The sequence below is a fragment of the Macaca thibetana genome, chromosome 15 (genome assembly GCF_024542745.1).
Source record: "Macaca thibetana thibetana isolate TM-01 chromosome 15, ASM2454274v1, whole genome shotgun sequence".
Classification (NCBI taxonomy): domain Eukaryota; kingdom Metazoa; phylum Chordata; class Mammalia; order Primates; family Cercopithecidae; genus Macaca; species Macaca thibetana.
Genome location: NC_065592.1, coordinates 82701498 through 82720365, shown reverse-complemented (window position 1 = coordinate 82720365; position 18868 = coordinate 82701498). Strand labels below are relative to the sequence as shown.

Here is an 18868-nt window from a genome sequence, read left to right as displayed (position 1 = left end):
CATGAGGTATAATTTACATACCATAAAATTCGCTCATTTGAAGTGTACAATTCAATGACTGTTAGTAAATTTACAGAGCTAGGTAAACACCACCACAGTCCAACTTCACATTTCCATGACCCGAAAAGATCCCTTGCACCCATTCATCCTTTTATTTTAAAGCTTTCTCAAACTCTTTTAGATGTAACTCTCACATTCTGCACAGTGTTGGAATTTACTTCCAAAAAATATTTTCATAGGTGAATTATATCCATTTGCATTTAATAATATGACTGATGTTTGGCTTAGCTCTGCCACTGTTTTATGTTGTATTTGTTTTTATGTCTCTTACATCTGTAAATAAAATATCTAGTCTTTAGTTATGTGATCTTTTTGCCCTGCCAGTCTCTTGTCTTTGTATATTTTTTTGGTATTTAGGAAGGCTTTTATTTTTATTTCAAAGGTTATTATCATGCAAATATCTTACATAATATCCTTATGTCCTTAATAATTTTGGGGGATACTATCTATTGGCTCCCCACTATAAATAATTTTGAAATTCTCCCTTATTTTCCTCTCCCAAAACATCTAATTTGAAGCAATAACTTTTTATTTCCTGAAAATATCTATAGGACAATCAGTAAATATATTCTATTTTACTTGCATTATTTCCTTTCTTACATTTTCAGAGAAATGTGCTTTAGTTACACTGTCAGACTTATAACCATAGAATAGATATTTTATGATCTCCTTTATCATGTAGCTCTAGTTCTCTTCAGTAAGGAGTTTTGTTCTGCAAAGGAGTTTCAGTTAGTTTGAGAGTTCACAAGGCTAGATCACCCCAGCACTATCCAGCCTTTCTGAAGTCTATAAAGTTGCCTCCCAGTTTTAGCTGCTCTCAAATTGGTCTCTAAGCGTTCTACAACTAATGGGACCTTTAGATATGATCAGGATGCTGGCAATCTGATATTTAGATTCTCTGAGCCCTCCCTTGCTGATACTATGCTAGTCTTGATGCTGCTGCTGATTTATTTTACCCACTTGTATTCTGGAGTTCACAGGTGTTGTATAATAAAGAATTTGACTGGGCTTTGTTGCTGGTTCCTCTAAAGTTCTTGGAATTGAGCAACAGGAAAGTCTGTAATACTCATGAGCCCCTTGGATCACTCCTGAGTTAATGCTAAGAATAAGACTCAGGATGAGGGTAGAAAATGCCACAAAGATCAACTGCATGATTTGAGCAATACACATGTCTTTGAGCCACATGATTTCAGCCCAACTTCCCAAACTCCAGGGAAGAGGGCTGATGATCAAGCTCAATCACATGGCCAATGATTCAATCAACTTTGTCTACATAATGAAACCCCAATAAGAAAACTGAGTACTGAAGCTTCGTAGAGCCTCCTGGTTGATGAATCAGGAGATGTGTGAGGAGGGTGATGCACCCTAATTGCACAAGAAAAGAGTAAGGAAACTTTCGAGTTTAGGACCCTCCAAGATGTTGGTTGCCCTGTGTCTCTTAATTTTGCTAGTCCTGATTGTATCTTTTATAATAAAATTATAATCATTAAGAAGTGTTTTCTTGAATTCTGAGTTGTTTTATCAAATTACTGAATCTGAGGGGGGTCATAGGAACTCCTGAATTTGTAGCTAGTTGGTCAGAAATACAAGTGACCTGGGGACCCCTAAACTTGAGGATGGTGTCTGAAGTAAGGGAACCGTGCCCCTATGGTATACAGTTTGATAGTGACTCAGGATGGTTAGTGTCAGAACAGTACTGCAGTACAGCCGTATGGATACCTTGAAACTTAGTTTTGTTATACGTGTTGTCCATAGGTTTGCTGTTACATTATTCTAGTTGCTCTTCTATTTTTGGGAAGGGATTCTGGAGATTCAAAAACTATGCCACTGTCACTACCATCTTATTGCCAGCTCTCCTTTAGGTTTTAAGTTAATGTGGTATATCACATGTTCTCCCTTCCACCCAGTATTTCTGTGTTTATCATTTCACAGTTAGATATTAACAAAAGATTAAATTGCTGAAGTTACTCAACCAGTCTTAAGTATTTTAAGTATTGCTTCCTCATCAACATGATGCATTAAATTTGTGAGTTAAATAGAATAAAACAACAAACTATATATTGCTAGTGATGACACATGATACATATTTTCAAACTAGTCTGAGGTTAGAACCTCAAAATAAAAAGTAAAGGCAAACATTTTACCTCTGTAAGACGGAGTTGTGAAGATGCAGCCATATAATCTGATTCTAATTTGTTTTTCTCAGAGATCACTGTAGTATTTTGGAGAATTAAATCTACTTTTTGTATATGCAAAGAAGTACAAATCTAGGAACAAAAACCCCTAAGAGTTAATTTTTATGTTACCTATGTTTTAGAAATAAAAAATAGTTTTGTAAAACAAAATTATAAACCATGAAAAAATAATTTTCCTATAGTGCCTGACATCTCTCTCAAACAGTTCTTATAACAATTTTTTAGAAAGTATTTTCCTTTGTTTTTAAGGGAGTCATCTGGAATAAACACATTTAGCTTAATGAGTGCTTTTATCCTATTTATTACCTCTAAAGAAAATGTCAAGCAACTAAGCAAGCTGAAACTGATCTCTTGCTTACATAACCAAAATGTCAAAAACCTTAATCAAAACCTTCCCTCCCTCTAAAGGTTTTACTATCTTATCTACCCGCTATTTTCTGTAAAAAAATGACTAAAATTAAAACAATACCTTACCTTTATTAGGTTTGTTAATTCAGTAACAAGTTTTGCTTTTTGAACATTTATTTCTTTGATTTTGGTACTTGCTTTTCGCTCTTCCTCTTCAAGGTTGCAAGTATCCTGTTCCATCAGTTTTAAACTGTATGACACATATAATGATGAAGAAATCAGCGTTAAACACAAGCATTGAGCCCAAATTCTTCGGTCTCCCGCAGTTTTCTGGGATATATTTAGCAATACTTTTCAGATATATGAACTGCTAGTTCCTAGATTAAACAATCATTTTGTGTAATCAGTCAGGATTAAAAAATATCTGTTGAGATATATTATGTGCCCCAGCATAGTCCAGGTAATGCCTGTGTTAATTATTTAGGATCTGGAGTCAGAAAGATGGCTTTGTTGCCTCTTTGACATTCACTAATGAGCAGTTTAACTCTGGACAAGTTACTCTTCTGAGCCTCAGTTTCCTCATCTATAAATTATAGATAATAACAGTACTTCCTCCATAGGGCTGTGGTGAAGCTTAAAAAGGTACTACATTGTTTCCTTATGTATGGGGGGGGTAACACATGTAACACACTAAATGTAGTGCCTGGCCCATCACTGATCAATCAATACAGGTTGTTTCTGTTGCTATTAATATTGTTTACAAAACAGTCACTTCCCTTAAGGAGCGTAAGTGGGGAGAGTCAATAGCTAAAAAACAGAAACAAAAAATAAAACACAACACAATAATCCTAAAAGTTAATAGTATGCTCTCAATTTTAAGATGAAGAAACTAAGCCTCAGGTAAGTGAAGTAAATTGCCTAAAATCACAGATATTAAGTGTTAAGATGTGTTTGGTACCAAAGTCCATGTTCTTTCCACTACACCATGTTGCCTCCAAGGGAAAAGAACAAAGGATGGAAGCAATAATAAATAAGTTCAGTGGGTGCTGTAGAGAGTGGCCAGAATGGTACAAGGAAGGGTATGTTGGGGAGGGGAGGGAGAAAAGTTGGAATGGGTAGAGCGAAACAAGATTTTGAATAATCATAAAAGTTTGCCAAAAGGAGAGTAGTGTTTAATTAAATTTCATGTAGTAACTGTAGAAAGCCATAATGAATTTTTTTTTTTTTTTTTTTTTGAGATAGGAGTCTTACTCTGTTGCCTAGGCTGGAGTGCAGTGGCACAATCTCAGCTCACTGCAACTTCCACTTCCCAGCTCAAGTAATTCTCCTGCCTCAGCCTTCCAAGTAACTGGGATCACAGGCGCCCACCACCATGCCTGGATAATTTTTATATTTTTAGTAGAGACAGGGTTTCACCCTGTTGGCCAGGCTGGTCTCAAACTCCTGACCTCAAGTGATCCACCCGCCTGGGCCTCCCAAAGTGCTGGGATTACAGGCGTGAGCCACAGCACCCGGCCTCATAATGAATATTCTTGAATGTGGTAGGAACATGCAAAGAAAATATATTTTACAACAGTCTTTTGGATGAATTAAATAGAGAAGTGACCAGTCAGGCAGAGTCCACTAACTAGGTCACCACTGCAGTAGTCCAAAGTGAATAGAAGTAGGAGATAGTAGGCTAGTAACAGGTATGAAAAGTCATCTCACTGTGAAAAATCAACATTACTTTATGAGGAGAAAGTTTAGTTTTAGACAATGGGTTCAATACAGCAGTTGCACAGTAAAAGTTGAGCACTTTGCAGAAGATTGAATAGGAATGAAGGAAAGGGTTAAAAGTTTTAAAAAAAAAAGGTTTAAAGTTGAAAAAAATTCTGGGAAGCTAGACTAAATAGATATATCTTGATTTAAACAACCAAGGCACATTACCAATTTTAAAAATAGAAGTTAATGGGCAATTGTTTGCTTTAAAAAAACATAAACAACAAAGAACAAATCTTCCTAATACATTTCAAATATGATTCAATTTTTAAATGTGTTTAGGAATACAAACTATATTAAGTCAAAGTAAAATACCTTATTCAAGATGAGCTGTTACTTATTATTAAAGATTATGTCACTAATATCTACCTTTAGTCTATAGACAAGAAGTCAGAACAACAACAAAAAGCTGTGGGCTGTGTTATGGTAGGATATGGAAAAAACCTTGAAACTGGAAACCATGTGCCTTTTCCCCAGACTTGATACCCTAATAGCTTTTATCCTACCTTATATATTCTGGTTTCTACAAAAGATCTAAAAGTTACAATCGTTCTGAGAATGGGTGACTGGGCTTTCACAACAAGCCAGTAGTTTTCCATTTAGAAAAGACTTTTGGCTGGGTGTGGTGGCTCATGCCTGTAATCCTAGCACTTTGGGAGGCTGAGGTGGGAGGACTGATTGAGGTCTGGCGTTCGAGACCAGCCCCAGCAACATAGCAAGATCCCATCTCTACAAATAAGCTGGGCATAGTGGTGCACACCTGTGGTCCCAGCTACTCAGGAGGCTGAGGCGTGAGGATCGCTTGAGCCCGAGTTCAAAGCTGCAGTGAGCTGTGATCATGCCACTGCACTCCAGCCTGGGTAGCAGAGCAAGACCCTGTCCCAAAAAAAAAAAAAAAAAAAAAGACATTCGACAATACTATATTCATATTTTGCACAGAATTCTGTGACCCATTAAGGCCAAGCAGACATAATTCTAATTGTCACAAGGAAGACTGCAGCTAAATGAGATAAACCCTCAGGTGTCAAATCTATTCTGTAAAAATCAATATAACCTCTTTCCCTATTACTCTGTTTCAGAACGAGAGAGAAAATAGCCAATTTGACAATTTTTCTGCCTACACCTTCCCCTCCCCTCTCCTACCATTCAGAACTCAATGGACATAGTGTTTTGGATAATCATGTAGGGCGGTGGTTCTCAAAGTGTGGTCCACAGACTCCTGGGGATACCTGAAACTATTTCAGGAGTCTGTGAGTTAAAAACTGTTTTCATGGTAATAACAGGGCATCATTTGCCTTTCTCACCATGCTGACATTTGCACTGATGGTGTAAAAGCAATGGAGAGTAAAAATGCTAGTGTTTTAGAATAAAGGTAAGTCTACCAAAACTAGTGCACCAAAGTATACTAGTTCTTAGATTCTTCACTGCCATGCACTTGAAATTTTTAAAAATGCCAAATTCCCTTAAATATCCTTGATGAAGCAGTAAAATTCATAAATTTTATTAAACCTCAAAATCTCAAGTATATATATTTTTAATATTCAATGTCATGACATAGGACGTACATAATATAGTTATCCCCTAGTATCCATCAGAGATTGGTTTCAGGACTCCATAAGGATTCCAAAATCCACAGATGCTTAAGTTCCTTATATAAAATGATGTAGTATTTGCATATGGCCTATGCACACCCTCCCATATATTTTATATTATCTCTAGATTACTTATAATACCTAATACAACATAAATGCTATGTAAATAGTTGTTATATTGTATTGCTTAAGGAAAAATGACAAGAAAAAAGTCTGTACATGTTCCATACAGACATAACCATCCATTTTTGTCACCCTGAATATTTTTCTTTCTTCCCTCCTCCCTGCCCTGCCTAAAGAGATGAGGTCTTGCCATGTTGCCCAGGCTGGTCTCAAACTCCTGGACTCAAGTAATCCTTCCGCCTTGGCCTCACAAACTGTTGGGATTATAAGTATGAGACACTGCACCTGGCCTTCTGAATATTTTTGATCTGTGGTTGGTTGAATCCACGGATGTGGAACCCACGAATATAGAGGGCAGGCTGTACTTATTACACATCTGTAGAATATTCAAAAGTATAAATGTTGTTTCAAGGAAAAGCACTTGTGTGATTAAGTTTGGAGTTATACTAGACACTTTTTTCATGGAATACCATTTTTACTTAAAAAAATGACAAACTATAATTGTTTGGACTTGGCTATTTGGTCATTTTTCTTTTTCCAAAAAGGAATAAAGGGAGCTTGTCATTTCAAGGAAAATAACTGACATTTGTTGCCAATGATAAAGTTCATTTGAAATATCTATGTGACTTGATGAACCAGTATTTTCCAAATGACCAATGCATGCTATAACTAAATCATTCATGAATAAAAGCGCCATCTAAAGTGCAATGGATTTTAATGTAACAGAGTACGCAAGATCACTGATATGGTTTCAGACTCTACACTGCAATTAAACTTTAATAAACTACACTTTGGCAAGTTTTGATGTAGTATTAAAGAAGAATATCCACAATTATCTGAAGTCTAAAATACTCCTCCCTTTTCCAACTGCATATTTATGGGAAGCTGGATTTCCTTCACATACTTCAACTCAAACATTTCACTACAAACTCAATACAGAATTAAGTAGGGAAAAACCTACTGACTTCAACTAAAGAAATCTGCAAAAATGTTAAACAATGCCACTCTTCTCACTAAATGTATTTTGTCGGGAAAACAGTTATTTTTAATACATTTTTATGTTAACATATAATGGGCTTGTCATTTTTAAAATAAATTACTGTCCCATCTCTACCTAAAAAAATAAATTAATGAATATTTTAAACATTCTCAGTTTTAATTTCTAATATGGTAAATATCAATAAATACAATCCAGGTAAACAAAACCTCTTCAAGGTCCTCATTAATTTTTAAGCATATAAAGGAGTTCAGAGACTGGAATAACAGATCAAAGAACAGAAGAACTTGTAACACTCAACATTCATCTCCTTTTGCCCTATGGACTAAAATTGTATTTTATGTAGTAAGATTAAAGATTAAAGAAATTACTACAAAGCGTGCTTGTGGAAATGCTGTTGTTATTACAGTATATAATTAATATTCTCCCATACAGTAATTTGTGCCTCCCCCCTGAACAGGCTAAAAGATACCTTCCTAGTTTGGAACTGATTTTCTGTTCCAGTTGTCTTTTCTTGGTTTTTCTCTCAAGAAGCTCCTTCTTCTTTTGTCTAAGTTCATTGTCTTTGTGCTCCAGATGTTTGCTTGTTTCACGTAAGGCAATCAACCTTGAATCCACTGCTTGCAATTTTCTACTAATTTCCTATAAAATATTTAAAAATTGTTAACATATTTAAAAACCCGTTCCAGTGAAAGTATTAGAAATCCAGTTAATATTTTCTAATATTCGGATCAAATTAACCAACCTTTAGCTGTTCTTCTAAGTGTCTTCTTTGCTCTAGGTCCACAGTGACAGTGAGAAACTGGGCTACTTTTAGAGATGTGTTACTAGAAATAATTTTGTTTGAATAAAAAGAAGTTTTCACCACATACTTTTCTTCTGCTGTATAAATTTGTTTTAATCGGGTTTCTTGTATTACCTATAATGTAAAACAACAATTAGTGCACATCTAATATAAATTATATGTTTTAAAGTACTAAATAATTAGAAATACAGACCAACTGAATTTTGGAGGATCAAAATACAGTAGATATACCTTTTTTTTTTTTTTGAGACAGGGTCTCATTCTGTCACCCAGGCTGGAATGCAGTGGCACGATCTCAGCTTACTCCAGCCTCAACCTCCCAGGCTCAAGTGATCCTCCCACCTCAGTCTCCTGAGTAGCTGGGACTAGAGGCATGTGCCACCACGCCCGGTTAATTAAAAAAAATTTTTGTAGAAATGGAGTTTTTCCATGCTTCCTATGGGGGCTGGTCTTGAATTCCTGCCTCTGAGATTCTCCCGCCGTGGTCTTCCAAAGTGCCGGGATTACAGGTGTGAGCCACTGAGTGTAGCAATTTTTTTTTAACCTATCCAACAAAATTTCAAACAAGGTGGCCCATACAACTAGCAAAGTCAGCTATACTTCTACGCCACTATATGACTCTCCCAAGTAGTTTTGGAGCTTTGTTACATCTAAAGAAGAGATACCAGGAGAGAAGGGTGCTCAGTACATTTAACTATGTTATCTTGGGTAAGTCATTTACTCTCCCTTCCTCTCAGTTATACTGTTCGAAGATACATAATCTTATGTTTAGTTCCTGTGTATTTGAGAATAATCATCAAATGAAACATTTTTCATAGATTTCAAAGCCTTTTCTTATTTTAAAAGTTTTTTTAGAACTTTTCTCTCAAGAATTTATACATGGATTTCATAAACTAAAATATATTATAAATACCATAAGCATACCATTATTTGATCTATTTCTGTATATTTATAGATAGGCTGCTGCAATGCAGAGCATTTTTAGAGGTTGTTTTCAATCTCTAAAAACCTTTAGATACTATTGTAATACTACTGTGGCTTGTTTCCTTCCAGAAGTTTATAGTCTAAGTGAAGAGGTAAGACATATTTAAGCACACTAGGTCAACAGGCGTAAATCCTAAATCCCGACTAATCTGAAATAAAGGGATAGACTGGAAGACTTTAGCGTATCGAAGTCTCCTAAAAATGAGTTTTAAACTGGATTTGAACTGACAGAGTTAGTGAAGGAAGGGCACTTCCCATAAAAGTGACATCTCAAGCTAAATAAGTCAGCAGACAATTTAACCAAAGGGAGAATCTTAGAAATTAATGAGAGAACAATTCCGTAAATAGGGTATACTGTTAGAGAACGTAAAATGTTAAGAGTTAATAATAAAGGAAAACATAAAGAATATATTTTTATTGTATTCTGAGGAAGAGATACAGCCATTATTGCCATTATCTAGCCATTATTGTCTCAAACAGAAGGACTGCAGATATAAAGGTAGTAAATTTCCTCAATAAAGGTTTTCATCTTCTGAAAGATAGCTAAGATAATCTTTACTAGGTGCTTGAAACACTTTCTAACTTGGTTTTCTTGTACATACACATGTCTGAAAAGTATATCATCATAAATTATATACAACATAGAACTGAGGCATTGGGACAATAAGGTATTTGATGTGTTTGAGAATTTAAAAAATACAGTATATAACACCAAAGTGATTAAGATTAATGAAAACACCTGAAAAAGAAATGAGAAGAAAAGAATTTCACTTTTAATATAAATAATATGAATTCCAAAGCTATTTCTCTAGTACAAACAGCAGTGTCAAAGCTCCGTAGGTGACTTAAAATGTTAAAAGCAAAAGTACACGAAAATAACTCAACTTGAAGCAATGTTCAAAAAGGAAAATAAATTTCCAAAAAAAGTAATTGCTCCTTTCTGCCCCAAAGTGAAGTTTAAAAGTCCTTATCAACCTTTTTATTGTCTCTCTGCGTTAGTAAAAAAGTCCTACTAATCTTACTTTCAGAGAGAGCCCCACCTACTTTTAAAACTTTGACAAAAATTGGTTTGGTCTATGCATATGGTCTTGTCCTCTTTTCTAAACCTCAGTGAATTAATAAAAAAAAGTAGTATACCCACACAGAGACTTCTACTTTTGGTTTTCACAAGTGATTACCATAATACGATACAATTCTAACCAAAGGCAGGCAACTTACTGTGACTTGTTTTTGCGAAATGAGTTGGTAATGAGCTCTCATTTTTCTATCTTCTGTTAATGAAGTATAGACAGCCCCCAAATGAATCATCTTAGGAATATTTATATACTGGTTGTTAGAAATTTAAAACATATTTTTAAATAAATTCAATATTATAAGTAGTAGTCAGGTCTATAATTGGTTATTAGATGCTTATAAGCAGTATTAATACAGCAACTTGGTATTAATATTGGAAAAATCTGTTTCAGGAGAGATTTCCTTTCTGTTTCTGCCTGTGATAAAAGTGCATAGGGTTTGGAGTCACGGAGATTGCTTTAAAGAATAAAATTCCAAACAGTACTAGCAGAATACAGAAACTAGGAGTTTCTGTGGCTGTATGTACTAGTCAAACAAATCCTATGAGTGGTCATTCATACGTGAGATAATCTTAATTATAAGTTTTAAGAAAAGGAAGGTTGACCAAAAACAGTTTTATACCCCAGCCTGCCATTCTAAAGTATAATTTGTCTTAAAAATAATCTCACATATAATAATTTAAAAGACTAAACTACTAATACAATGCTTTAACATAGGTTTACCAAGCAAGGCAGAATCAGGTTAGTGTACCAGGTATCTCTTTTCAGGTTTTAACTTTACTGAATTACCCTAAATGTATTAACTATTTATTCTAGTTAACTCCTCATCACTCCTCTCATAATGTATTAGTTAACAGTCAATGTTTTATGTCACATGGAAAATAATACAAAGATAATTTCTGCATGATTAAAAACAACTGACTTACTTAAATTCTGAAACATTTTGCTTGCCTTTAGCTAAGAAGTTTTAACAAAACTACATTTTTGGTACATGATTCAGTACATGATTCACTACTTCCTTACCCGTTCAATTCTTTCTCTGGTCTTTTCAGTTCCTACAGGAACTTCGTGAATATGATACTGACAGCAAAGGTAACTCATTACAGGATCAGGTGCATCAAATAATTCTCTCAAATAAGAGAAAAATCCGTATTGTCTGAAAGGAAAAGTATTGATTAGATTTTTCTTCTTAAAATATCGTTAAAAGAACTGAGAGTTGATAAACCACCAAAAAACAATAAGTAAAACACACATTATTTCAACAATGACACAGGAAAACTCTTTTTTCTTTTTTTTATATTTTAAAAATCACTTATGACCTATTCACTTACCAGAAAAGCTTAAGCTTTTTATGATTACAAACTACTCTTTTTAAATTTCTTCCATTATGTTTAGAATGCTTATTTATATTCCAAGTTAAGATATTTACTTATAATTATTTTATAATTAAAATTTTTTACATTTAGTCCTTTTGGAAATTATTTCTGCATTATGAAGTGATAATTTATCATTTCAGTTTTCCCAATAACTAACCAACTACTTTAGCATCTTTTATTAAATAGTTTAGTATTGTTCTGCAAATTTGAAACATCATATCGCATCACACTCGCTGTGTGCTAACTACATCATGGTCTTATGCCTAAATTTTTCCTTATATTTGACTTAAGAGATCTTAAAAGGAAGTAATACAGCTTGTAATAGCTTATTTATGTAACAATAAATGTTGAATAATTCAATATTTAAATAAATCTTAATATTTTCAAGACTTACTTAAGTTCATTTAAAGATCTTGAAGGTGCTTTGTCTGCATACGAACTCTTGGGAGCAATAACAGCATTTACTCTTAATTTTTTGTTGTCACGAACCTGAATATAGGGAAAAGAAAATATTATTTTAATTACCATATATTCTCTACTGAAACGATTTATAGTTACCATATTCCTACTGACATTTGTAGGATGGATAAGAAACTCAAACATGGCATATTAGATGTTAGTATAAATTTTTTTACTGTGATAATACTATAGTTACGTGTTTTTATAAAAAGAGTCCACTTCTTTTAGAGATACATACCAAAATATTTACAGGTGAAATAGAATGTCTGGGACTTACTTCAAAATAATATAGAAGGGAGATAGTTATGCTTACATTATTGGCAGATTATCTTGTATTGGACTAACTTTTCTACAAACAATGATTGTAAACTCTGGCCAAAATCTTAAAAACAATTATTTTAAGGCACTGGAGATGGACAAAAGAAGAAGTTGGAAAGGAGTTGACATCTGAAAGAATAGCACTAGGTGAGATTTGTGTTTATGTGGCTTGTGGCTTGGAGGCATTCCCCAATCTGGAGCATCAGGAGTGGGGAAAGAATTCCGGTAGAAAGCTGCAGTCTTTCTGGCTGGAGGGATCATAGGATGGAAGGATGGAGTTTGGGGTGACTAGAACGACTGTAAACTGAGAGGGTAAATTCTTGGAAGAAGGGAGCTGCAAAGTGAGAAGCCTCAAAATCTGCCTATAAACGCCCATCGATTTTAAATCTTTGGCTGCCTCATGAACTATGAGTGCAAAAATTCCAGGGGATTGGAGGAAAGCAACAAGTGGAAGGCTAAAACTAAAACAACAACGACAACAACAACAATAACAACCACCATCTCCACTGACCGGAGATTTCAGTTGCTGTCCATTGCTTGACAGACAGAGTTTGGAGTTTAAATCCAGCTAAGTTAACTGCCTTCTAGTTTCTTTGGAAGAAGACAATTGAATCCAGTCTCTACAGTGTTATTACCTATGATTCCAGAATATAATAAAAAATTACTGGCCGGGCACAGTAGCTCACACCTGTAACCCCAGCACTTTGGCAGACCGAGGTGGGCAGATCAACTGAGGTCAGGAGTTCAAGATCAGCCTGACCAACACGGTGAAACCCCGTCTCTACTGAAAATATAAAAAAATTAGCTGGGTGTGGTATGGGGCACCTGTAATCTCAGCGACTTGGGAGGGTGAGGCAGGAGAATTGCTTCAACCCAGGAGGCGGCGGTTGCAATGAGCCGAGATCACGCCATTGCACTCCAGCCTGGGCAACAAGAGCGAAACTCTGTCTCAAAACAAAAACAAAAACAAAAAACCCAACTACTAAGCATAAGAATAAAATGCCACCATTGTCAAGAGAAAAAGCAACTAAGAGGAACTGATTCCACAAAGACCTAGATGTTAGAACTAGCAAAGAAGTTTAACGTAGCTATTTTATTTATATATATATATATACACACACATACACACACACACATGTTCAAGAAAACTATGGTTTATTATCATCAACAGGCGGAGAATCTCAGCAGACAGAATAAAGAGAATTAAATGAAAATTCTAGAACTAAAATATGCAGTAGCTGAAATGAAAAATTCACTGATGGGTTTACTGATGAAAGATCCTAAAACATTAAAAAGATAATATCATGAAAAACTAATATCATGAATAACTTAGATGAATTGGAAAAAAATCCTTAAAAACACAATTTGCCAAATTTAAAGCAAGATTAAAAAAAAGCTGAAATAGCCTTTACATGTATTAGAGAAACTCAATTTGCTATAAAAATTCTAATGAAGAAAAAGTCTATACTAAGATGTTTTCACTGATAAATTTGATGAAACAGTTAAGGAAGCAATAATACCAAGACTCTGCAGAAAACAGAAGGATGAAACACTTCCCAAGTCATTTTATGATACCAACATAACTCTTATGCCAAACTCTTGACAAAAACATTACAAAAAAGTCTATAAACCAATATCCCTCAGGAATACAAAAGCAAAAATCCTTTGTAAAATACTGGTAAACAGAATCCAGCAATGTATGAACAGTATACATGACCAAGTGGAGTTTATGCCAGGAATGCCAGACTGATGTAACAGTCAAAAATCAACCAATCTAATTTATCATACTAACAAAATAAAATGTAAAAGCCATATGATCATCTTAGCAGATGCAGGAAACCATCTGACAAAACTTGACATCCATTTATGATAAAAATTCTCAGTAAAACAGGTAGACAAGGGAACTTTCTCAATCTAACAAAGAGCATTTGTGGAAAATCTACAGCAAACCTCATACCTAATGATGAAATATTAAGTGCTTTCCTCCTAAGTCTGGAAACACGTAAGGGTGTCCAATCTTGTCATTTGATATAGTTTGGCTCTGTGTTCCCATCCAAATCTCATTCCAAAGTACAATCCCACATGCTGAGGGAGGGACCTGGTGGGAGGTGATTGGATCATGGGGGCGGTTTCCCCCACGCTGTTCTCATGATAGTCAGTTCTCACACAATCTGATGGTTTAAAAGTCTGTTGCAGTTCCCTGCCCACACTCTCTCTCCTGCTGCCATGTAAGATGTGCCTTACTTCTTCGCTTTCCGCCATGATTGTAAGCTTCCTGAGGCCTCCTCAACCATGCAGAACTGTGAGTCAATTAAACCTCTTTTGTTTATATATTACCCAGTCTCAGGCAGTTCTTTTTTTTTTTTTTTTTTTTTTTTTTGAGATAGTGTCTTCACTCTGTCACCCAGGCTGGACTGCAGTAGCACAATCTCAGCTCGCTGCAACCTCTGCCTCCCAGGTTCAAGTGATTCTCCTGTCTCAGCCTCTTGCATAGCTGGGATTACAGGTGTCCGCCACCATGCCCGGCTAATACAAGCAGTTCTTTGTAGCAGTGTGAAAATGGACTAATACATCATTTCTCCTCAACACTGTCCTGGAGGTATGAGTAAATGTAATAATGCACAATAAAGAAATAAAAGATTGGGAAAAAAAAGTAAAATGACCTATGTGCAAAAGACAGGACTTTCTACACAGAAAGTCCTATGGACTCTACAAAGCAACCATAGGCATACCTCACTTTATTGTGCTTTGCTTTACTGACCTTCAAAGATATTGCGTTAAAATACATTTTTTTTTTGGCTGGTCCAATGGTAGTGGGTTATCAGAAGTTATTAACATAGTGTCATTAAAGTTGGTATACAACCCCCCACTACTAAATTTGACTGGTTTAAAAACAATTTTTTTTTTAACACATTCAAGGTTTGCAGCAACCCTATGTCAAAAAAAGTCTATAGTGCCATTTTTCCAATAGGATGTGCTCATCTTGTTGTGTCTCTGTGTCATACTCTGGTAATTCTCCCAACTTTTTTATTATTGTTGTATGTGTTATATAGTGATCTATGATCTTTGATACTGCCATTGTAACTGGAATGCCACATACCACACCTAGGTAAGACAGTGAACTTAATCGATAAATGCTGTGTATGTTCTGACTGTTCCAATGACCATCTGTTCTCCAGTCCCTCTCCCTCTCCTTGGGTCTCCCTATTCCCTGACACACAACATTTCCCTGACTGAAACCAGACCAATTAATAACCCTACAATGGCCTCTAAGTGTTCAAGGGAAAAGAAGAGTCACATGTCTCTCACTTTAAATCAAAAGCTAAAAATAAAGCTTACTGGGGAAGGCATGACAAAAGCTGAGCTAGGCTGAAAGCTAGCCAAGATGTGAACGCAAAGGAAGAGTTCTTGAAGGAAATTAGAAGTGCTACTCCAGTGTACACACAAAAAAGAAAGCAAACTTGCCTTATTGCAGATCTGAAGAAAGTTTTAGTGGTCTGAATAGATGATCAAAGCAGTCACAACATCCCTTTAAGCCAAATCCTAATCCAGAGCAAGCCTGAACTCTTTCCAATTATTTGATGGCTGAAAGAGGTGAGAGAAGAAAAGCTTGAAGCTAGCAGAGGTTGGTTCATGACGTTTAAGGGAAGAAGCCATTTCCATAACATAAAAGTGTAAGCTGAAACAGCAAATGCTGATGTAGAAGCTGCAGCAAGTTATCCAGAAGATCTAGCTAAGATCACTGATGAAGGTGGCTACACTAAATGACAGATTTTCAATGTAGAACCAACAGCCTTCCATTGGAAGGGAATGCCATCTAGGACTTTTATAACTAGAGAAAAGAAATCAATGACTGGATTCAAAACTTCAAAGGAAAGCTGACTCTTGCTAGGGATGAATACATCTACTGACTTTTAAGTTGAAGCCAATGCTTATTTAACCATTCCAAAAAATCCTAGGGCCCATTAGAATTATGCTAAATCTACTATCCCTGTGCTCTATAAGTTGAACAACGAAGCGTGGATGACAGCACATCTATTTACAGCATGGTTTACTGAGTATTTTAAGCCTACTGTTGAGACCTACTCCTCAGAAAAAAAAGACGCCTGTCCAAATATTACTGATCACTGACAATATACCTAGTCACCCAAGAGGTCTGATGGAGATGTACATGTAGATTAATGTTGTTTTCATGTCTGCTAACACAATATCCAATCTGCAGCCCATGGATCAAGGAGTAATTATGACTTTCAAGTCTTATTAAGAAACACAATTCACAAGGCTACTTATGGCTACCACAGATAATGACTCCTCTGATGGATCTGGGCAAAGTAAACAAAAAGCCTTCTAAAAAAGATTCATCGGCCGGGTGCGGTGGCTCACACCTGTAATCCCAGCACTTCGGGAGGCTGAGGTGGGCAGATCACCTGAAGTCAGGAGTTTGAGACCAGCCTGACCAACATGACAAAACCCCATCTCTACTAAAAAATGCAAAAATCAGCTGGGCGTGGTGGCACATACCTGTAATCCCAGCTACTCAGGAAGCTAAGGCAGAATTGCTTGTACCCAGGAGGTGGAGGTGCAGGTGCAGTGAGCCAAGATTGTGCCACTGCACTCCAGCCTGGGCAACAGAGCAAGACCCTGTCTCCAAAAAAAAAAAAAAAAGAAAAAAAAAATTCATCATTCTAAATGCCATTAAGAACATGTTTGATTCATGGGAGGAGGTCTCAAGATATCAACATTAACAGAAGTTTGAAAGAAACTGATTCCAGCCTTCAGGGATGACTCTGAGAGGTTCAAGACTTCTTTGGAAGAAGTAACAGCAGATGTGGTGGAAATAGCAAGAGAACTAGAATTAGAAGTGAAGCCCAAAGATGTAACTGAATTGCTGCAATCTCAGGATAAAACCTGAATGGAGAAGGAGTAGCTTCTTATGGATGAGCAAAGAAAATGGTTTTTTGAGATGGAAAGTACTTCTGGTGAAGATGCTGGGAACACTGTTGAAATTACAACAAATGATTTAGAATATGTCATAAATTTAGGTGATAAAGTACAGGCAGGGTTTGAAAGGATCAACTCCAATTTTGAAAGAAATTCTAGGCTGGGCGCAGTGGCTCATGCCTGTACTTCCAGCACTTTGGGAGGTCATTCCACTCTAGTCTGCGTGACAGAGGAAGACCCTGTCTCAAAAAAAAAAAAAAAGGAAAAAGAAATTCTGCTATAGGTAAAATTGCTATCGCATGCTACAGAGAGATCTTTTGTGAAAGGAAGAGTTGATCAATGTGGTAAACTTTATTGTTACCTTATTTAAGAAAATGCCACTGCCACTCCAACCTTCAGCAACCACCACCTTAATCAGTCAGCAGCTATCAATATGGAAGCAAAATCCTCCACTACTAACAAGATTAAACTCACTGAAGGCTCAGATGATTGTTAATATTTTTTAGCAAGAAAGTGTTTTTAAAGTATGTACATTTTATAGACATAATGCTATTCACACTTAATAGACATAAATAGTATAAACATAACTTTTATATATACTGGGAAGCCAAAAAGTTTGTTATGACTTGCTTTACAGCAATATTTGCTTTATAAATCTGTTATATCTCTTGTATGTCTGTACTAGAATTTAATGTAAATTCAATAGTGTCACAGGATATAAGGTCAATGTTTAAAAAAATCGATATGTCTACGTACTAGCAATGTACAATTAGAAAATGCATTTTAGAAACCCATTTATGATAGTGTTAAAAAATGTATTTTAAAATTAGACAGTGAAATACACATTTAACAAGAGATGTGTAAAACCTATACAATGAAAAAGAAAAAATGTTGAGAGACATTAATAGAGGCATAGTGGGATGCAGTAATTTCATGGTAGCACAGATTAGCAATTCTTGAACTATTTTCAGAGGATTCTAGGCTTGAACAAAGTACTAAATATATTGACGGTAAGGGGAGCTATGTTTTTCACTAATACAGAAGAGAATTACAAATATGCAAAGGAGAAAGACTAGAAGGTACTCCAAAGTTGGACTGCAACTGTAAGCAGTAGCGTGAATTCATGGTGCACATATGGTATCTAGTCTCTAGATAAATATGGAAATAAATATAGACATAAGGGTTTGCATGTTAGGACTTAGAAGCAATGAGATACCAGCCGCAATGAAAACACCTAGTATCCAGAGCTCGGTGTCTGAAAGAAAATAGGATTTTTGGTTAAAGGACTGATTATAAGGCCCAAAAGGATACATTCAAGATGCGCCTGTAACATCTTACTATGGCAAAACGAAAGAAATGCTCAAAATACAATGGCAACATATCAAAATGACACAGGAGTCAACCTGAAAATGGTCTCACTGGCCAAATATGGGGCAATTTGAGCATTAAAATAGTAATGAATTGGCCGGGCGTGGTGGTTCACATCTGTAATTCCAGCACTTTGGGAGGCCGAGGCAGGCGGATCACTTGAGGTCAGGAGTTCAAGACCAGCCTGGACAACATGGCGAAACCCCGTCTCCACTAAAAATATAAAGAATTAGCTGGGCATGGTGGTGGATACCTGTAATCCCAGCTACTCGAGATTCTGAGGCAGGATAATTGCTTGAACCTGGGAAGCAGAAGTTGGAGTGAGCCAAGAGCATGCCATTGCACTCCAGCCTGGGCAACAAGAGCAAAACTCCATCTCAAAAAAAAAAAAAGTAATGAATTAAAATACGTAAAACAATTCTATGAATCTATACTGATACAACAAACAAATAAATGGAAGAGAAGAAAAGT

At 35.8% G+C, this 18868-nt stretch overlaps 1 protein-coding gene across 3 annotated transcripts in view; it reads right to left on the bottom strand.

Moving 5' to 3' along the window:
• SMC5 (structural maintenance of chromosomes 5) overlaps window positions 1–18868 on the bottom strand; it is a 104525-nt gene that overhangs the window by 27339 nt on the left and 58318 nt on the right. For all 3 annotated transcript variants that reach the window (XM_050760907.1, XM_050760908.1, XM_050760909.1), the window contains exons 12-17: window positions 11706–11800; window positions 10959–11091; window positions 7819–7992; window positions 7546–7715; window positions 2730–2853; window positions 2205–2327 (exon numbers count right to left, since the gene is read on the bottom strand). In XM_050760907.1, coding sequence (XP_050616864.1) covers window positions 2205–2327; window positions 2730–2853; window positions 7546–7715; window positions 7819–7992; window positions 10959–11091; window positions 11706–11800 — 819 coding nt within the window. The remainder of the gene's footprint in view (window positions 1–2204; window positions 2328–2729; window positions 2854–7545; window positions 7716–7818; window positions 7993–10958; window positions 11092–11705; window positions 11801–18868) is intronic.